At 46.5% G+C, this 18,570-nt stretch overlaps 1 protein-coding gene across 5 annotated transcripts in view; it reads left to right on the top strand.

Annotated features, from left to right (window-relative positions):
• ICA1L (islet cell autoantigen 1 like) overlaps positions 1-18,570 on the top strand; it is an 89,887-nt gene that overhangs the window by 24,227 nt on the left and 47,090 nt on the right. For 4 of the 5 annotated variants that reach the window (XM_075317612.1, XM_075317611.1, XM_075317615.1 and 1 more), the window contains exons 6-10: positions 788-986; positions 2,301-2,426; positions 4,177-4,275; positions 6,799-6,878; positions 11,165-11,214. In XM_075317612.1, the coding sequence (XP_075173727.1) occupies positions 788-986; positions 2,301-2,426; positions 4,177-4,275; positions 6,799-6,878; positions 11,165-11,214 (554 nt within the window). Of the gene's footprint in view, positions 1-787; positions 987-2,300; positions 2,427-4,176; positions 4,276-6,798; positions 6,879-11,164; positions 11,215-11,757; positions 11,815-18,570 lie in introns of all 5 variants that reach the window. The other variant, XM_075317616.1, reaches the window with a different exon arrangement.

Genomic DNA, 18,570 nt, shown 5'->3' with positions numbered 1-18,570 from the left:
TCCTGGCCCTGCCATATAGCTTGGGGAAAAAAAAAAAAAAAAGCCTCTAAACACTATAATACCTACCTTCTGGTGGCTGTTATAGCGTAGTGGTTAAAGTGCACATCCACCAGTATACCAGTAGGGGCCCTTAGACAAGACCCCTAACACTATAATGCCTACCTCAATAAACATGAGAGTGTCACGAACAAAGAGTCATGCCGGCTCGGACGTCGCCCGGATTAAGAAGGTCCGCGTCAGATGTTGAGGAACCAGGACAACCTGATGATAAATGGGCTACTGGAACAAACCATAAATGGACAAGGCAAGAGAACCTGAATCTCATAAAATGCTACTACAACAGCAGACCAAATGAGAGGGGATACATAAAGCGTATGAAGAAACTATGGATGGATAAAAGACCTGAATGTCCATTGACTGAGAAACAGCTAGTCACCCAACGCTTCAATATCATAGAGGGTATTATCACAACTTGAGATAGATCAACTGCACTGTATAGCCACACCACAGGAAGACCTGGAAGAACAAGATGTGCAGCCCTCTGAAAATCCTGATCCAATATATATATAATCGGGGTAAACATGCATCTAACTCTTGAAAATGTGCTTGAATATTAATGAATCAGGCAACTGCCAAGCGCCTCCGCCAGAAATATTACTTTCAGGGCTGCAGTAGATTTCTGGTGTAATTTTCGAGATATATATCTCTCAGATTAAGGTGCATTAAGGTATATTTTTATACATTCTGTTCCTTTTGTCTATTAGCTTAGATTTTTTTGCACTTTCAGGTTAGCTCTGTGTGCTCCACTTTCCCGGCTTCAGCAAGAAATGGACACCTTTACTAACCGAGCAGTTTCCGATACCTTATTGACCATCAACCAGATGGAAAAGGCACGGACCGAGTATAGAGGAGCTCTGCTATGGATGAAGGATGTATCCCAGGAGCTGGACCCTGACACCTATAAGCAGATGGAGAAATTCAGAAAGGTCAGGAAAGTAGTAGGAAAAAGTGGAATCAGAAAACACAAGCTTATTTCCACCCAGATTGTGATCAGTTTTTAGCTAAACTGCTATTACAATTTTATTGCCGTTGTTTGGGTTAAAAGGTTATTCCCATCTCTGCCTTTCATGGTTGACTTGGGAATAACAGCTTTTAGGTCCTGGCCATCATAGGTGGTGGTAAGGTGCTTTCACACTGTGTTCCTCTTCCCGTTCAGTGGTCCCGTCGGGGCATTCGTCCAACCTCCTCGCAAAACGGGATTCGGACGTATGCGCCGACGGGGTCCCTGACTATAATGGTGCAGTACAGACCCAGATGCAGTCTACTAAGTATGGGTGTCCGCCTCCAATGGGCATTTACACCCAAAATGGTACGTGACAGCTCACACGGTGACTCCATCTGCATCATTATAGTCTGGCCCTGTCGGCGTATACATCCGAATCTCGTTTTGCAGGAGGTTCGGACTGAAGCCCTGACGGGACCACTGAACGGGGAGAGGAACACAGTGTGAAAGCCCCCCTACAAAAGCAGCCGAGTGCAGCTGCTCTACGCTGTTTGTGTAATTTCCATAGAAATGAATGCGAGTTATGGAAGCAAAGTGAGCGACACTCTTGGCACAACTCCCTAGTAGCAGAAGCAGCCAGGACCTAGGTCAGCATTCTATTCATAATGTACAAGGTTACACTTAGTGCCAGGATAGAGATGTGCTAAAAAATGACTACTACGTCTATATTTATTTTTTGCTTCACAGAGCTAAAGCATTTTAATTATTGGCTCAGACATATCCGCTTTCATTTGCTGACATATTTTAATTTCTCAATTTTCAATTCTAAAATGCCCCGGACTGTGAAATAAGAATTAGGTTAACCATTGACCGCAGTCTCTATGTACAGAACGTTGTTAGGTGGTTATGATTGGACTATCCACAGATATTTCATATCTAGATAATACAGTATTCTCAAATAGTCCCAGACATTTATTCTTAAAAATCAATTCATATCTGTAGGACATAGCAACTCATTTAAGCAATAATTAAAAAAGAAGAACCAGGAGTCATTAATGCTGCTATATAAAGTGACAAACATTTATAACAACATCAAAAAATGAGATCAATCTAATTTGTATATGTTGTTATAAATGTTTGTTAGTGAAGACTTCAATAAAAACCTGCCAATTTGTATCATGGCTTTAATGACTCGAGCTACTCCTTTTCCACTAGATACTACACTACAGCAATACAATTCACATGCCATGACTTGTCACAAAACTCAGAGATCCGATCTCCCGTTACTTTTCGGCAGGTGCAAATTCAAGTAAGAAGTACTAAGAGCCACTTTGATAAGACAAAAATGGATGTATGCCAGAAAGTAGATCTCCTCGGAGCGAGCCGATGCAATTTGTTATCACATTCACTTGCATCCTATCAGGTAAATCATAGAACAGCATTGTAACATTTACCTTGATATTCTCTTCTATTTCTATGCCAGCAGATTGGCATAATCTCCCTACACCTCATCTTTAAGTGATAATGTAAAGGAGATACAACCTTGGTAGCCCTGCCATTTTTACTAAACTGTGCCAGGAGCCTTATGCCAGCTTTCTGACTTAAAGGGATCTTGTCAAGCCCCCTATGCCCTCCAGCCCAGCAGCATTCATGCCTGTGTGCCCAAATTCCCTGCCTAACCATCCCTGTATTACGCTGTTCATTAATATGAATGTTAAATTGACTTATAGGCCTCGCTGTCCCTATGCTAATTAGGACCTTGATTAGTCGCTAAGGCGTTAGTTTCCCAGACTAGTCGGCCCTCGTTCCATGTTATCATGCCCCTGAGGGTGTGATAACATGGTTTCCTCTAGCCAGTGTCACCGCCAGACCCTGGAAATCTTGCGCATGCACGCAGCTCATTTTTGGCACATCAATGCACCTCAGAAGCTCATTAAGCACACTGCACATGACCGATAGTTCAGCAGACAGCTCACGTATACGTATGTCTTCTAACCTTCCGGTCATGCGCAGTGCGTCTAATGAAGCCAGCAAGCAAACACAAAGCTTCAAAGGTGCGCTGACGCAGCCGACATGAGCTGCGCACAAGATTTCCAGGAGCTGACAGTGATGCCGGCTCGTGGAATCATGGTGTCACACCCACTGAGGCATGATAACATGGAAAGAGGGCCTACAAGTCTGGGGAACAAAGGCACTAATTAGCTTAGGGACAGCGAGGTCTATTAAGCTGGTGTCACACTAAACGACAGCGACAACGACGTCGCTGTTACGTCACCATTTTCGGTGACGTAACAGCGACCTTGTAAGTCGCTGTTATGATCGCTGCTTAGCTGTCAAACACAGCAGAAGCAGCAATCATAAGGTTGCTGTGCTACATGTTCAGAGAGCAGGGAGCCGCGCTTAGCGCTGGCTCCTTGCTCTCCTGCAGCACACATCGGGTTAATTAACCCGATGTGTGCTGCAGCTACATGTCACAGTGCAGAGAGCAGGGAGCCGCGCGCACTGCTTAGCGCTGGCTCCTTGCTCTCCTTGCTACAGTATACATCGGGTTAATTACCCGATGCATACTGCAGCCACATGTCACAGTGCAGGAGCCGGCGCTGGCAGCAAGAGCGGAGGCTGGTAACCAGCGTAAACATCGGGTAACCAGGGAAAGGTCTTCCCTTGGTTACCCGATGTTTACGCTGGTTACAGCTTACCGCAGCTGCCAGTGCCGGCTCCTGATCGCTTCATTTCGTCGCTCTCTCGCTGTCACACACAGCGATGTGTGTGTCACAGCGGGAGAGTGACGACCAAAAAATGAAGCTGGACATTCAGCAACGACCGGCGACCTCACAGCAGGGGCCAGGTCGTTGCTGGATGTCACACACAGCGACAGCGACGGGACGTCGCTGCAACGTCACAGAAAATGGTGACGTAGCAGCGACGTCGTTGTCGTCGTCGTTATGTGTGACACCAGCTTTAGTCGTGTTTTTAAACAATCATATTAGTGAATTGCATAATACAAGGCTGGTTAGACAGGGAATTTGGGCACACAGTCGTGAATGCTGCTGGGTTGGAGGGCATAGGGGACCTGACAGGTTCACTTTAAAGGGTTTTTCCATGTATATGTTGTTTATTCCAGTGCGTGATTGTTTGGCAGTTTATTATGGCAATGATTTATCTTTCTACAGACCACACTTCTACACTTTTGGAAGAGAACAGCACATCTAATGTCTGAAATTCAGGAGGAATTTCAAGAAATGCTTCCATATACCCCAGCTTATCTAAAGGTTTATAATATTTTTTTCTTTTACACTCTATTTTAATTAAATACGATTGCATTTTAATGCTAACAATGAATCTATGATGAGTTTTAAACACAGTGGATCAGATTTGGTGATCCTTCCTAATCTAAACAGTAAAATGTAAGATTAGGCTGTCTGAAAATGTGCAAAATTTATCACAGTAGCTCATGCTGAATGATAAATTTGTTGGATTATGAGACGCTTTTTTGTAACTAGTCTACACTGATTATTGGTGGACTTTGTTTACACCAATATTTTATGCTAAAATTTTGTAAGTTGTCAAATTTGAAGCCACTATTAACTAAATTACAAGCACTTTCTGATATACCATGCCCACTTGTTGAATGAGCCACAATAAGTAAAAGTGATAAAAGGCGTGCAAGGAATGTATGTGCACCGATTCTTCGGTGAAAATGTAACCAACATTTTAGCGCATTTATCTTCATAACTTTTTGCATTGACCAAGACGTCAACAAATTAGATGGTGAATAGGGAAGACACTATTTGACATTGATACCAAGCTTGGTGTTTGGGTAAGTTTGCAAGAACAGTCCTGCTTGATCACTAACTTTAAAAGGAAACTGACTAGCTTCTAAACCACCATCATATCTATATTCCTTTATAAACACCCTGACTAACAAGCGCTTTATACTGTCCGACACATTAACAAGTCTTTAAAAAATATATTTTTCAACTCCTTTTTAAATAGGCAAATAATTTTTAAATGGTCAATGGGATGTTTGTTTCCCCAGACTATTTCTCCCATTCAGCATGTTATCATATGATTTGCAAAAGCCGGCGTCATCACCAGCTGTCTGCAGTAACGTGCATGTGCGCGGCTTTCTTTCCTACTCGTCGTTGCGCCTCTGAAGCTAGGTGTACACTTCCCGGATTCAGAGGCACACTGCGCCTGTCCAGAAGGAAAGGAGAAGCTTGATCTTCGACTTCTTCATGAATGTCAGTCTTCTTCTTTGCTTAAAGAAATGCACAGTCTGCCTCTAAGGTCGGGAAGCGTACACCGGGCTTCAGAGCTGCGATGATATGTGGGAAAGAAAGTCGTGCTTATGCTTAAAATTTGCAGAAAGCTGGCGATGACGCTGCCTCTGCAAATCATTTTATCACGTCCACATTTGAGTGATAACATGCTGAGTGGGACGAATAGTCTGGGGAAACTAACGCCCTATCAACTATTCAATAGGTTATTTGCATATTAAAAATGGACTTTAAGGCTATGTGCACACGAGTATTTGGAGGCAGATATTTCTGCCCTATTTCTCCATCTCTTGGAAGGAAAGATGCAACGGCAACACCATGTTATTACATGTATTTTTCACCTGCGTTTTTCTAGCATTTTTGGACACCAATTAATGCAATAGAGATAGATATTAGATATAGATAGATAGGTATAGACGGACAAACATATAATTGCACAACCCCCGGTTATATACAGTGGAACCTTGATTTACGAGAACAATCTGTTCTGGCAGTGTGCTTGTAAGCTAAGTTACTCGTTTAGCAAAGCAAGATTTCCCATAGGAAATAATGGAAGCTCAGACAATTAGTTCCACAACTTGTTCAATGTCCGATCCTGGTCCCCTATTGTGCCATTCCACACACGCACAAACACACACAGCACACACAAACACATATTATGCTCACCTCACCTTACGTTCCCTCGCCGGCATCCTGGTTTTTGTAGTTCGCCGGTACATGATGAGTATCAGATAACCATCGCGACGATGGAGGAACTTCCACTGTCAGCTGCTACTCATAGGCAGCGCGCTGGCCAATGAGAGGCAAGCGGCTCCTGCTTTTGACAGCGCTCTGGCAGCGGAAGGTCCAGCATCGGTCGCAATGGTTACCCGATACACATCCGGCGAACTACACCGGGTAACCATTGCGACCGATGCCAGACCTTCTGCTGCCAGAGCGATGTCAAAGACAGGAGCCGCTTGCCTCTGATTGGCCAGCACGCTGCCTTTGAGTAGCAGCTGACAGTGGAAGTTCCTCCATCGTCGCGATGGTTACCCAATACTCATCCAGTACCGGCGAACTACAAGAACCGGGAGGTCGGCGAGGGATTGGAAGGTAAGGCGAGTATAATATGTATGCGTCTGTGTTTGTGTTTGTGTGGACTGCAAGAGCGGGTCAGAGCGCGGTGAAAGTACAGAACCGGAAGTGTGTGCAGTGAGTATTTGCTCATACAGCAAAGCTTGCTCGTAAACGGAGTTACAAATTTACAGCAAGCTTTGCTCGTATAGCGAAATGCTCGCAAACCCATCTACCCGCAACCCATTACTCATAAACTGAGTTTCCACTGTATATAAAAAAAATTGCACCCTATGGAGCTTATTGAATAGCTTTTTATGATTGAATAAATAAATAAAAAAGCTGTGCTTTATTAGAGAAGAATATCTTTGTGCCATTTATTTCTAATATTGTATACAGTACCACTATCCAGTTAGGGAGTATGGTCAGAAGTCTTAATTTGCAAATATTCTATTACAGGCTCCCAAACAAAACTGTGAACAGGCTAATGCCGAAAATACAGACAGTTGTGAGGATGACCAATTAGAAGATAATCACATGTGAGTAGAGATTAGCAGTATGTACAATGTGCACTATTTGTATCACTGAACTGGATTATTGTATTTGCTTTTTGATACATTGATAATAAAACATTTAGAGGTGTCTATGTACTTGGGACAGCAGAGCTCTCGTTACACGTGACCGGGATACCTACTGTTGAGCAAAACAAGGATTTCATATTTAACATTTTTTTTCACTTGCTTGGAGAGAAGTGCCCTCTATGTTAATAAAAAAAAAAGCTCATTTGGCCAATCCAAAATGCGCTATAGAGAATTATCATAGATTATTACATTCTAAGTGACTTAATAGTGCACATTCCCTTCTTTCAAGAGTAGGGAATGATGGGCACAATGTATTGGGAACCCTATACGTAGTGCAGGGGTCATCACTCATTAATACCCCAACTATTGTGAAACTACAACTTCCAGCGTTTAACAGCCACAAGCTGCTCTGATAACATGACTTGCCGTCTGGGATTTTTGGAGTTGTAGTTTTATAACACCTAAGGTGCTGCAGATTGTTGAACCATGATGTAGTATTGCACTGTTAATATCTTATTAAGGACATAATTTGCTTTCAGGTTATCAAACAGAGTATTTTCTGGAATTCCACAGTATGTGATTATAACCTAACTAGAAGGTGGCCCGATTCTACGCATCGGGTATTCTAGAATTTACGTATTGTGTAGTTCATGTATGATTTTTGTTATATATATATATATATATATATATATATATATATATATATATATATATATATATGTTGTGTGTAGTTACCAAGTGTTTGTGTAGGCGCTGTAGATGTTCTGGGTGTTGTCTGGGTGTGACGGGGGTGAGAGCGGTGTTGTATGTGTGTTGCGTTGTTTGTGGAGCGCTGTGTGTCTGTAGCGTTGTGTGTTGCGCGGTTTGTGTGTGTGTGGTGTGTTTTGGGGGGAGGTATGTTTTGTGCAATGTGTGTGTTGTGCGGTATGTGCGTATATTTGTGTGTGCCGCGGTGTTTGTGTGTTGGGTGTTGTGTGTGTGCAGCGTTGTCTGTGTGTGTAGGTGACTGTGTAGGGCAGTTGTTTGTGGTTCCCAGTGTGTGTGTGTGTGTGTGGTGTGTTGTGCACTTCCCATCGTGCTCCATCCGCCATGCTGCGCACTCCCAAACGTGCACCATCCGCCATGCTGCGCACTCCCAAACGTGCTCCATCCGCCAGGCTGCGCACTCCCAAACGTGGTCCATCCGCCATGCTTCGCACTCCCAAACGTGCTCCATCCGCCATGCTGCGCACTCCCAAACGTGCTCCATCCGCCATGCTGCGCACTCCCAAACGTGCTCCATCCGCCATGCTGCGCACTCCCAAACGTGCTCCATCCGCCATGCTGCGCACTCCCAAACGTGCTCCATCCGCCATGCTGCGCACTCCCAAACGTGCTCCATCCGCCATGCTGCGCACTCCCAAACGTGCTCCATCCGCCATGCTGCGCACTCCCAAACGTGCTCCATCCGCCATGCTGCGCACTCCCAAACGTGCTCCATCCGCCATGCTGCGCACTCCCAAACGTGCTCCATCCGCCATGCTGCGCACTCCCAAACGTGCTCCATCCGCCATGCTGCGCACTCCCAAACGTGCTCCATCCGCCATGCTGCGCACTCCCAAACGTGCTCCATCCGCCATGCTGCGCACTCCCAAACGTGCTCCATCCGCCATGCTGCGCACTCCCAAACGTGCTCCATCCGCCATGCTGCGCACTCCCAAACGTGCTCCATCCGCCATGCTGCGCACTCCCAAACGTGCTCCATTCCCCATGCTGCGCACTCCCAAACGTGCTCCATCCCCCATGCTGCGCACCCCCCATTGTAATCCATCCCCCATGCTGCACCAGCATCAGCCTCTCTACCCGCAGCATCAGCCTTCTGTCCCCAGCATCATCCCCTCTCTGTCCCCAGCCTCAGCCCCTCTCTGTCCCCAGCCTCAGCCCCTCTCTGTCCCCAGCCTCAGCCCCTCTCTGTCCCCAGCCTCAGCCCCTCTCTGTCCCCAGCCTCAGCCCCTCTCTGTCCCCTCCTCTGGCGACACTCACACACACGATCGCATCCACTCACACACACGATCGCATACACTCACACACACCCGATCCCGACACTCACACACACGATCGCATCCACTCACACACACGATCGCATCCACTCACACACACGATTGCATCCACTCACACACACCCGATCCCGACACACACACACCCGATCCCGACACACACACACCCGATCCCGACACACACACACCCGATCGCATACACTCACACACACAGACACTGACGATATCGCACATACGCGCTCACAGTCACAACATCCGGGGATATCACATGCTTCTGGCCATGTGATCCTCCGTCAGGTCCTGGAAGGTCACAACAGCACAGTATCGAGGCCGAGAAGCAAGGGATATCGCCGGATGCTGTGAGTGTGTGGATGCGATGTGATGTGTGTGTGAGGTGTGTGTGAGAGTGAGTGTGAGAGTGAGTGTGAGCTGATGTGTGTGTGTGTGCGTGTGGATCTTCCGCCGCTACAGGACCTCGATGCGCTTGTAACCATGCCAACGTACCCCGTCCCCCGCTCGCACGGGAGCCCACACCACTCCCGTGCGAGCGGGGGATGGGGGGGGGAGTACAGTACTCACCCCCCTTAACAGCCGTGTCAGTTCGGGGAATGCGCGGGGGGGGGGGGGGGGGGGGGGAGTACAGTACTCACCTCCGTGACAGCCCTGTCAGTTCGGGGAATGCGCGGGGGGAGGTGGGCGGGGCCAGAGCTAACGTGCGTTGCGTGAGGGGGGCGGGGCGGGGCGTGGCCGAATTGCCAATGCCTGCAGGGTGCCGGGGCGAGAGGCCAATCTGTGGGGGGGGGGGCGGAGGCTGGGCGAGCGGCTGGCCAATCCGTGTGGGGGCGCAGCCTGGGCGAGCGGCCAATCGGTGTGGGGGGGCGGGGCCATGGCGAGCCCAGCGGCCAATCAGCTTTGTGTCACCGTAAGGACATGTCACGGTGACACTGTCACGGTGACACAATTTTGGAGCATGACAGACAGACAGACAGACAGAATAAGGCAATTATATATATAGATGATACTGAAATGAGTCTGTTCATTCTGTCAGTGTCTATACAGCAAAGCTGACAAGTGAACTCCCCAAATACGAGACGCATGAACGGGGATAAGGTGCCTTATTACAAATACCCATGTTCCACTCTGAAGTGCTGTGTGGTTACAAAGAAAAGATTCTTTAAACAGGCTCCTGAATGAGATTGCTAGCTGGTCAGCCATGCAGAGCTGGGCATAAAAAAGCTGCAGACCCACTTCATTGACTAGTCATCAAGCAGCGTAAATCAGGTTTACTTTGAAGGGAACTTGCCACCTCCAGAAATGCAATTTACCTACAGACGTAGAGATAATGTGCAGGTAAATTCTGTCTTACAGGGGCTACAGGTGCAGGAAGCGGTTAGGCTATGTTCACACACTGCATCTTTTGCTGCGTTTTTGCTGCGTTTTTGAGGTCACAAAGATGCACCTAAATGCAGCATTTTTCTTCCCCCAGCAAAGTCTATGAGATTTTTATTTTGCTGTCCACACTGGGCATCTTTTTTTGGCTGCATCTTGGCTGCGTTTTTGAAGATGCATCATGTCAATTATTTCTGCATTTTTCCAGTATTTTAGAGCCCTTCCAATTTAATAGATTTGACTTAAAAAACACATTGGGTAAAACGCTGTAAAAACGCGGCAAAAACGCAAGCTTTTTTTTTTATGCAGTTTTCCCGCGCGTGCAATTTTTTTGTGTGTTTTTCGGGGCCAAAAACACTGCATCTTTGCAGTTAGCAAAGATGCACTGTGTGAACATATGCTTAGTCGTGCTGTATGTAATCTCTCCCCTACATATTGATTGACAGCCTGCTGTGAAAAAGAGCGTGAGTGAGTGAGTGTCAGTGGCATTCACTTTTTAGTGAGCAGTGACCGAGAGCAAGCAGCTACAGGGATAATGTAATTTAATTTTCTCCCCTCTCTGTTAAGCCCGCAAAGCATGATTTAAACAATATTTACCTGCAGGTTATCACTGATAACATTGTATTTCTGGATGTGACTGGTTAAATGCGCAGTAAGTAAATTATAGCTGATTTTTTACTTTTGTTAGTTGCCATAGTTGACAAAAGGGGGAAATGAGATAATATATTAAGATAACAGAAATACTGGATATAGTATTTTTTTTTTTTTTTATTTTAATACGTCATTTTCTTTTTGTTTTCTCTGTATTTTAACTCCTAGGTTACTTGCATTACAAGGAGAAACACTAAACAACCCAGAAGCAATATCTGGTGAGCATTTCATTAACTATTTCATTCCAGAGTTTCCTGCAATTCTTTCAGATCAGAACGACTAATGAAGTAGTTATTCATTGAACTGCTTAAAAACAGTCAAATTAAGATATGGATTTATATAATTTCATTTAAATTGTGTAGATTATGACCTGTCTGTCTTATTTTATATAAGGAAAAGTGAAAAATGTTATGCGGCTATGGAAAAAAATACAAAATAACAGACGATAATCCAGTGACTGTGGATAGTAGAATTTTTCTTAAAACGTCCCGTTTATTGTAGACATGTTAAAATACAGTGCAACATGTTGCAGCTATAGGAACAACCATCTTATGCGTTTCAGCTATAGGTAGCCTTAGTCATGGACTAAGGCAACCTATAGCTGAAACACGTAGGATGGTTTTTCCTATAGCCTAGCCCTATGGCTGCAACATGCTGCACTGTATTTTAACGTGTCTACAATAAACAAGAAATTTAAAAAAAAAAAATTTTATGGATTACCTTCTGTTTATTTTGTATTCTACTATTCACCTGGAGCCAAGGCCTAAATCCGTGTGCAAAGGGGAGAATCCGCAGCATAGAATGACTATCAAGAAGGGGTGAGCTGAATTACTTTTCTATTTTTTCCATATGGAAAAAAAGTGTTGCAAAGTAATATTGCTTTCATAAATAGAGGTACCGTATTTTTCGGACTATAAGACTCACTTTTCTTCCCAAAAATTTGGGAGGAAAATGAGTGGTGCGTCTTAAAATCCAAATGTAACTTACCAGATGGTGATTGAGAAGGGTCACAGGAGGCAGCTGCTGTGTGCGGCGGTGGCCGGCGCTTCTGCTGTGGCCGGCAGTGGCCAGCAAGGTACAAGCCATTCTGACGATGTCAGTGGTAAGGATTTCAAATAATGGTGCCCAGAGTCCGCGCATGTGCAGATGGAGCTCTTGGCTCAAGAGCTCCATCTGCACACTTGCTGCCTCCAGGCGCCATTTGTGTGAAGCAAATCTTCAGAATAACCCGTGCCTCGCCGCCCCCCTCACTGAACAGAGCCAGCAGGTGCCAGAGCCAGCAGAACCAGCACGGGGCAAGGCAGAGCCAGCATGGGGCAGAGGCAGGACAAAACAGTGCAGCACAGAGCACAGCCAGCACAGCGGTAAGACACCACCGAATTATAAAACAGACCCCATATATACAATATATTTTATATATAGATTATATATATATATATATATATATATATATATATATATATATATATATATATATATATATATATATATATATATATATATATATATATATATACTTTTTTTTTTTTCCTTTGAATTTGGGGTGCGTCTTATAATCCGGTGAGTCTTATAAAACGAAAAAAACCAGTAATAGTTTATTTTTACCAATTAACAAAATTCAAAGTGAGTGAACTAAAGAGAAATTTAAATCTAATCAGTATTTGGTGTGTCTGCCCGTTTCCTTTAAAACTGCATCAATTCTTCTTGGTATACTTGCATAAAGTCAGGGATTTTGTAGGATGTATATTAGTAATTAAATATACCAAACTGGTGATAATGAGCATTATTTTCATATCTAGGTTGAAACACATTTATTATCTGAAACAAAAACATGTAGCATACTTGAAACTGAGTGTAGAACAGCTAAACTCTGCTACAAATGTCAGGTTGTGAAAGACAGTTTCATGTAACAGATGATAAACCAAAGCAATGCTAAGCACAGAAGGTAGTTATAGTGCATCAGCAAGGTCTCACCCAGGTAAATGCAGACTGGGGTTTCAAGATATGTTGTTCAACCACTTTTGAAGAGGCTTCAAGAAATGGGCAAAGTTGAGGATCGTAGATGCACCAACTTAGTGCAGCAGATGAAAGACACATTAGGATTACTTCCATCAAAACTGGAAGATGTTAAGCAGTGCAATCAGGTCAGATGTGGCAGCAACCAGTTGGATCAAGCAACTACTGTTCGAAAACGTCTGTTGCCTATCCAAAAATGGCCTTCATTGAAGTATTGAGGCAGAAAATCATACCTTCAATATAGAAACAATGCCAATCGACTTAATTATACATAAAAACATAGGCTCTCAGGTGCAGAAAAATGGTATTCTGGACTAATTAGTCCAAATCTGATATATTGAGCTATATCAGAAGGCTATTTGTTTGCAGAAGGACTGGAGAGTGGTAAAATAATGTGTGTCTGAAGGCAACAGTGATGCAGGGTAGAGGTGTCTTGCAAGTAAGGTGCTAAATTTCATCAAATCAGTTTGGTAATTTGGTCAGGATTAATGTTGTCCTCAGTGCTGAGAAAAATAGATACTTTTCCATCATGCAATACCATATAATTGGCTTCAAATTTATTCTTCAGCAGGACAACAACCCCAAACATACAGCCAATATCATTAGGCACTATCTTTAGGGTAAAAAAGAACAAGGAGTCCTGGAGGTGATGATATGGCCTCCACAGAGCCCTGATCTCAGCATCATCCAGTCTGTCCATGATTAAATGAAGAGAGACAAAGATTTGCACAAGTTTTCATCCAGAGAAGATCTGTAGTTTGTCCTCCAAGATTGTATTAACCTCCCTACTTAGCTTCTTCAAAAACGTTGTGTGAGTGTATTAAAAAGAATTGATGCTTTGTTCAGGGCAAAGGCCAGTTACACTGATAGTGATTTGATTTAGATTGTTCTTTCTGAATTTTTTTAATTGATGAAAATAAACTATTGTAGGGAACCTGATAGCTGATACATGCTGCTCGATCCACGGGCAGCTTGTATCAGACACTGGCTGCATGATCTCAACCAGGTGTGTTTTGACTCTGAAACGTTGCAGCATGTCAGAGAAAAACGTAAAAGTCCGAGCTGCTCAAGAGATGAGCCAGCAAGGCCAGTCCCCGGTGGCTTCTTTCCAACCGGAATTCTCGAGTGACCAGTTTCTTCCTGTTCTCCTGTATGGGGGAGACCTGTCAGTCACTGTCAGCAGGCGGGGGTTTCCTGTGCAGCTTTGTCCCCTTGGCGTTTTCATTTTTCTTTTTCTCTGAAATGCTGCAGAGTTTCAGAGTCAAACATATCTGGCCGAAATAATTCACCCAGTGTCTAATACATGCTGCCGTTAGATCGGGCAGCATATATCATCTGTCAGGGTCCCTTTAATGCTCCTATTGTTGGAAGTATTCTCACTTTGCAGCTTGTTTTACACACCTGCCTAAAACTATTGCACCGTTCTCTACATGTTCAAGTAATTTCACATTATTCCGTTGATGTACAGTTGTGTTCAAAATAATAGAAGTGTGTTCAAAAATATGATTTAAGCCCAAAATCTTGGATAGTTTATATTTCTATGCATTGGGAACATTGCACATCTAATTTGTATATAATTTTTAACTACTTTACCGAAAATATCACAAAATGATCAATGGACTGTTCAAAAAAATACCGTGTTTTTCCAAAAATAAGACACTGTCTTATATTTTTTTTGCCCCCCCCCCCCAAAAAAAAAAGCACTAGGGCTTATTTTTAGAGGAGGTCTTATTCTTGGAGAAACACGGTTGGGGGTAAGTTTACCCCCCAAAAAAGCAGACTTCCCACTTCGCAGGAGACTCATAGTCACCAGACCCGGACGTCTGCGTGGCTCCCAGGTCCTCCCTGTGATCTCCGGTCAGTGCTGCACGCCGTCCTACCCTGCTGCTGGCTGACACACTGACACACACAGCCCAATCGCAGACACACACAGCAAATCACACACACAGCAGATCACACACACACACACACACACACACACACAGCAGATAGCAGACACACACAGCCGATCACAGACACACACACACACAGCAGATCGCAGACACACACAGCAGATCGCAGACACACACAGCAGATCGCAGACACACACAGCAGATCGCAGACACACACAGCAGATAGCAGACACACACAGCAGATCGCAGACACACACAGCAGATCGCAGACACACACAGCAGATCGCAGACACACACAGCAGATCGCAGACACACACAGCAGATCGCAGACACACACAGCAGATCGCAGACACACACAGCAGATCGCAGGTACACACGCAGCCGATCGCAGGTACACACGCAGCCGATCGCAGGCACACACGCAGCCGATCGCAGGCACACAAGCAGCCGATCGCAGGCACACAAGCAGCCGATCGCAGGCACACACGCAGCCGATCGCAGGCACACACGCAGCCGATCGCAGGCACACACGCAGCCGATCGCAGGCACACACGCAGCCGATCGCAGGCACACACGCAGCCGATCGCAGGCACACACGCAGCCGATCGCAGACACACACACACACAGCCGATCGCAGACACACACACACAGCCGATCGCAGACACACACACACAGCCGATCGCAGACACACACACACAGCCGATCGCACACATCACATCACATCTAGCGCTTATGGCCGCAGGGAATGATGAGAGCAAGTCACGTGTCCCGCCGCAGGTCCTGTTCGTTGCGCTCCACCGCACTGCCTCTCAAGATTCTGCAGGTCCTGTTCGTTGCGCTCCACCGCACTGCCTCTCAGGATTCTGCCAGCGAGAATACATCGGTGTCGCTGGATGAGGTGAGTGTGTGTGCGATCCGATGTGGGTGCGATCCGATGTTTCTGTGTGTGATTTGATGTTTGTGTGTGCGATCCGATGTTTGTGTGTGAGATCTGACTGTGTGTGCGATCCGATGTTTGTGTGTGAGATCTGAGTGTTAGTGTGATCCGATGTTTGTGTGTGAGATCTGAGTGTTAGTGTGATCCGATGTTTGTGTGTGTGTGTGATCACTGCAGGTCCTGCCGCTCAGCATCGGGTGAGTGTAATTGCCGGGTGCCGCTGTCTATAATGAAGTGTCCTGCAGTATTTGTAACCTTTTTTTTAGCTGCACAGACACTTCATTATTGACCCGGGACTAGGGCTTATTTTCGGGGGAGGGCTTATATTTAAGCCTTGCTCCGAAAATGCTGAAAATCCCTGCTAGGGCTTATTTTTGGGGGAGGGCTTATTTTTGGAAAAACACGGTAGCAGTGTCTGTATTTGTCTTTACATACTGAAAATCTGTCCCCTTTTTATTTAGGATTCAGCATTCCTGTGAATCCCTAACCTAATATTTACCATATTTTCCAGGCATATAAGACAACCTACAACTCTCTTTGTCGCTCCATTGGGAGACCCAGACAATTGGGTGTATAGCTACTGCCTCCGGAGGCCACACAAAGTATTACACTTTAAAAAGTGTAACCCCTCCCCTCTGCCTATACACCCTCCCGTGCATCACGGGCCCATCAGTTTTATGCTTTGTGTTGAAGGAGGCACACATGCACTCATGCTCCCATTGTAGTCAGCAGCAGCTGCTGATTGTATCGGATGGAAGAAAAGAGGGCCCCTAACAGGGCTCCCGGCATGCTCCCTTCTCACCCCACTGAGTCGGCGGTGTTGTTAAGGTTGAGGTACCCATTGCGGGTACAAAGGCTGGAGCCACATGCCGTTTTCCTTCCCCATCCCTTAGGGGCTCTGGGAGAAGTGGGATCCTAACCGGTCTTCCAGGCACTGGGACCGGGCTCCCTCCGCAGCCCCTGTGGGAATCTGACGGACAGGAGACTGAGTATCATCAGGGACAGGCCCTGCATCATAAAGGTACTCTGTGTCCCCTTTGGGGACGGTGCATGGAGCACTTTGGCCTCAGACGCTGCAGCGGCTGCGGTGTTGGTATGAGACCGGGACTACCGCGCCGACCGCGCTTGCTTGCCGGCCGCGGTTTTAACTTTAGCCCCCGGCTTTTGCGGCCTAGTGCCTTAAACTCCCACCCCCGGGCATGCCAGTCAGGGCTAAGGGCGGGACGGTCGGCGTGACGCCGACAGTGAGGGCTGGAGCACGCTTAGGTGTCCTCCTCCCCCCTCACTAATCACTCTGGGGCACCAGATTCCCGCACTTATTTGGTTACGCCCATGGCTCCCTCCTCCCCTGTGAACGCCGACAGCTATGTTTTAAGCACATTCTGCCGGTGGAGGACTTCTGGCTGCAGCTCTGGGAGACCCGAGGCAGGGAATCTGGTGGCCACACACCGCTTGAGCGGTCGGTAAGCCAAACCGGTCACCCGGTGCTGGTCCCCCTTGGGTGCCGAACTGTATATATATATATATTATATTTGTATACTTTTTCTCGGTTCGGCTGTACTGTTAGCTTGTGGCTATATACCCTCAGTGATCACGCTCCTGGGAGACAACAGCATGTCGTTCACAAGGAGCAAGGGTGCCAAGACACAGGGTTATTTTGCAACCTGTACCTCTTGTGCGGCTATGCTACCTGCAGGTTCCACCTACCCTCACTGTGAGCAATGCTCGGTCCCTGTGGCACTCGCTCAGCCGGAGCCTGGGGCACTGGGGGGACCCTCGGCCCAGGTAGAACCGCCGGCTTCCTCTGTCCAGGTGACAGGGACAGAGTTTGCAGTTTTAGCTGACAAGCTCTCTGAGTCACTTTCACAATCCATGGCTCAGTCTATGGACAAATGGTCTGCTAAGATACTAGAGGCTTTGCAGTCCAGACCGGCCCTTACACAGGCCCCGGGCCCTGCGGGATCGCCCCCAGGCCCCTCTCGGTCTGCGACGAAGCATGCTCCTGGGGTGGCCTCTAGTTATTACGTGGAGGACTCCGGCACGGACCGCAGTCCCAGACCGGCTAAGCGGGCTCGCTTAGAATCTTCCCCGACTTCATCACGCTGTTCGGGGTCTCAGCTTGAGGACTCTCTGGAGGATGAGGCGGAGGTCGCAGCCCAGGACTCTGACCCTGACGTTGCTCTCAATCTGGATACACCTGAAGGGGACGCCATAGTAAATGACCTTATAGCGTCCATCAACCAGGTGCTGGATCTTTCCCCTCCAACTCCACTTGTAGAGGAGTCGGCTTCACAGCAGGAGAAGCACCAGTTTAGGTTTCCCAAACGTACTCGGAGTGCTTTCTTCGATCACTCTAACTTCAGAGATGCTGTCCAGAAGCACAGGGCTTTTCCGGACAAGCGCTTTACTAAACGCCTTAATGACACACGTTACCCCTTCCCCGCTGACGTAGTTAAGGGTTGGGCTCAATGTCCCAAGGTGGATCCTCCAGTCTCTAGACTGGCGGCTAGATCCGTAGTAGCAGTGGCTGACGATTCATCGCTCAAGGATGCCACGGACAGGCAGATAGAGCTCCTAATGAAATCCATCTATGAAGCCATAGGCGCGTCCTTTGCCCCAGCCTTTGCAGCGGTGTGGGCACTCCAGGCTATCTCAGCTTGTCTGTCTGAGATTAATGCGGTCACCCGTACCTCTGCTCCGCAAGTAGCGTCTTTGACTTCTCAGGCGTC

This window comes from Anomaloglossus baeobatrachus, chromosome 7, assembly GCF_048569485.1.
Source record: "Anomaloglossus baeobatrachus isolate aAnoBae1 chromosome 7, aAnoBae1.hap1, whole genome shotgun sequence".
NCBI lineage: Eukaryota > Metazoa > Chordata > Amphibia > Anura > Aromobatidae > Anomaloglossus > Anomaloglossus baeobatrachus.
This window is presented reverse-complemented; position numbering and strand designations above follow the sequence as displayed.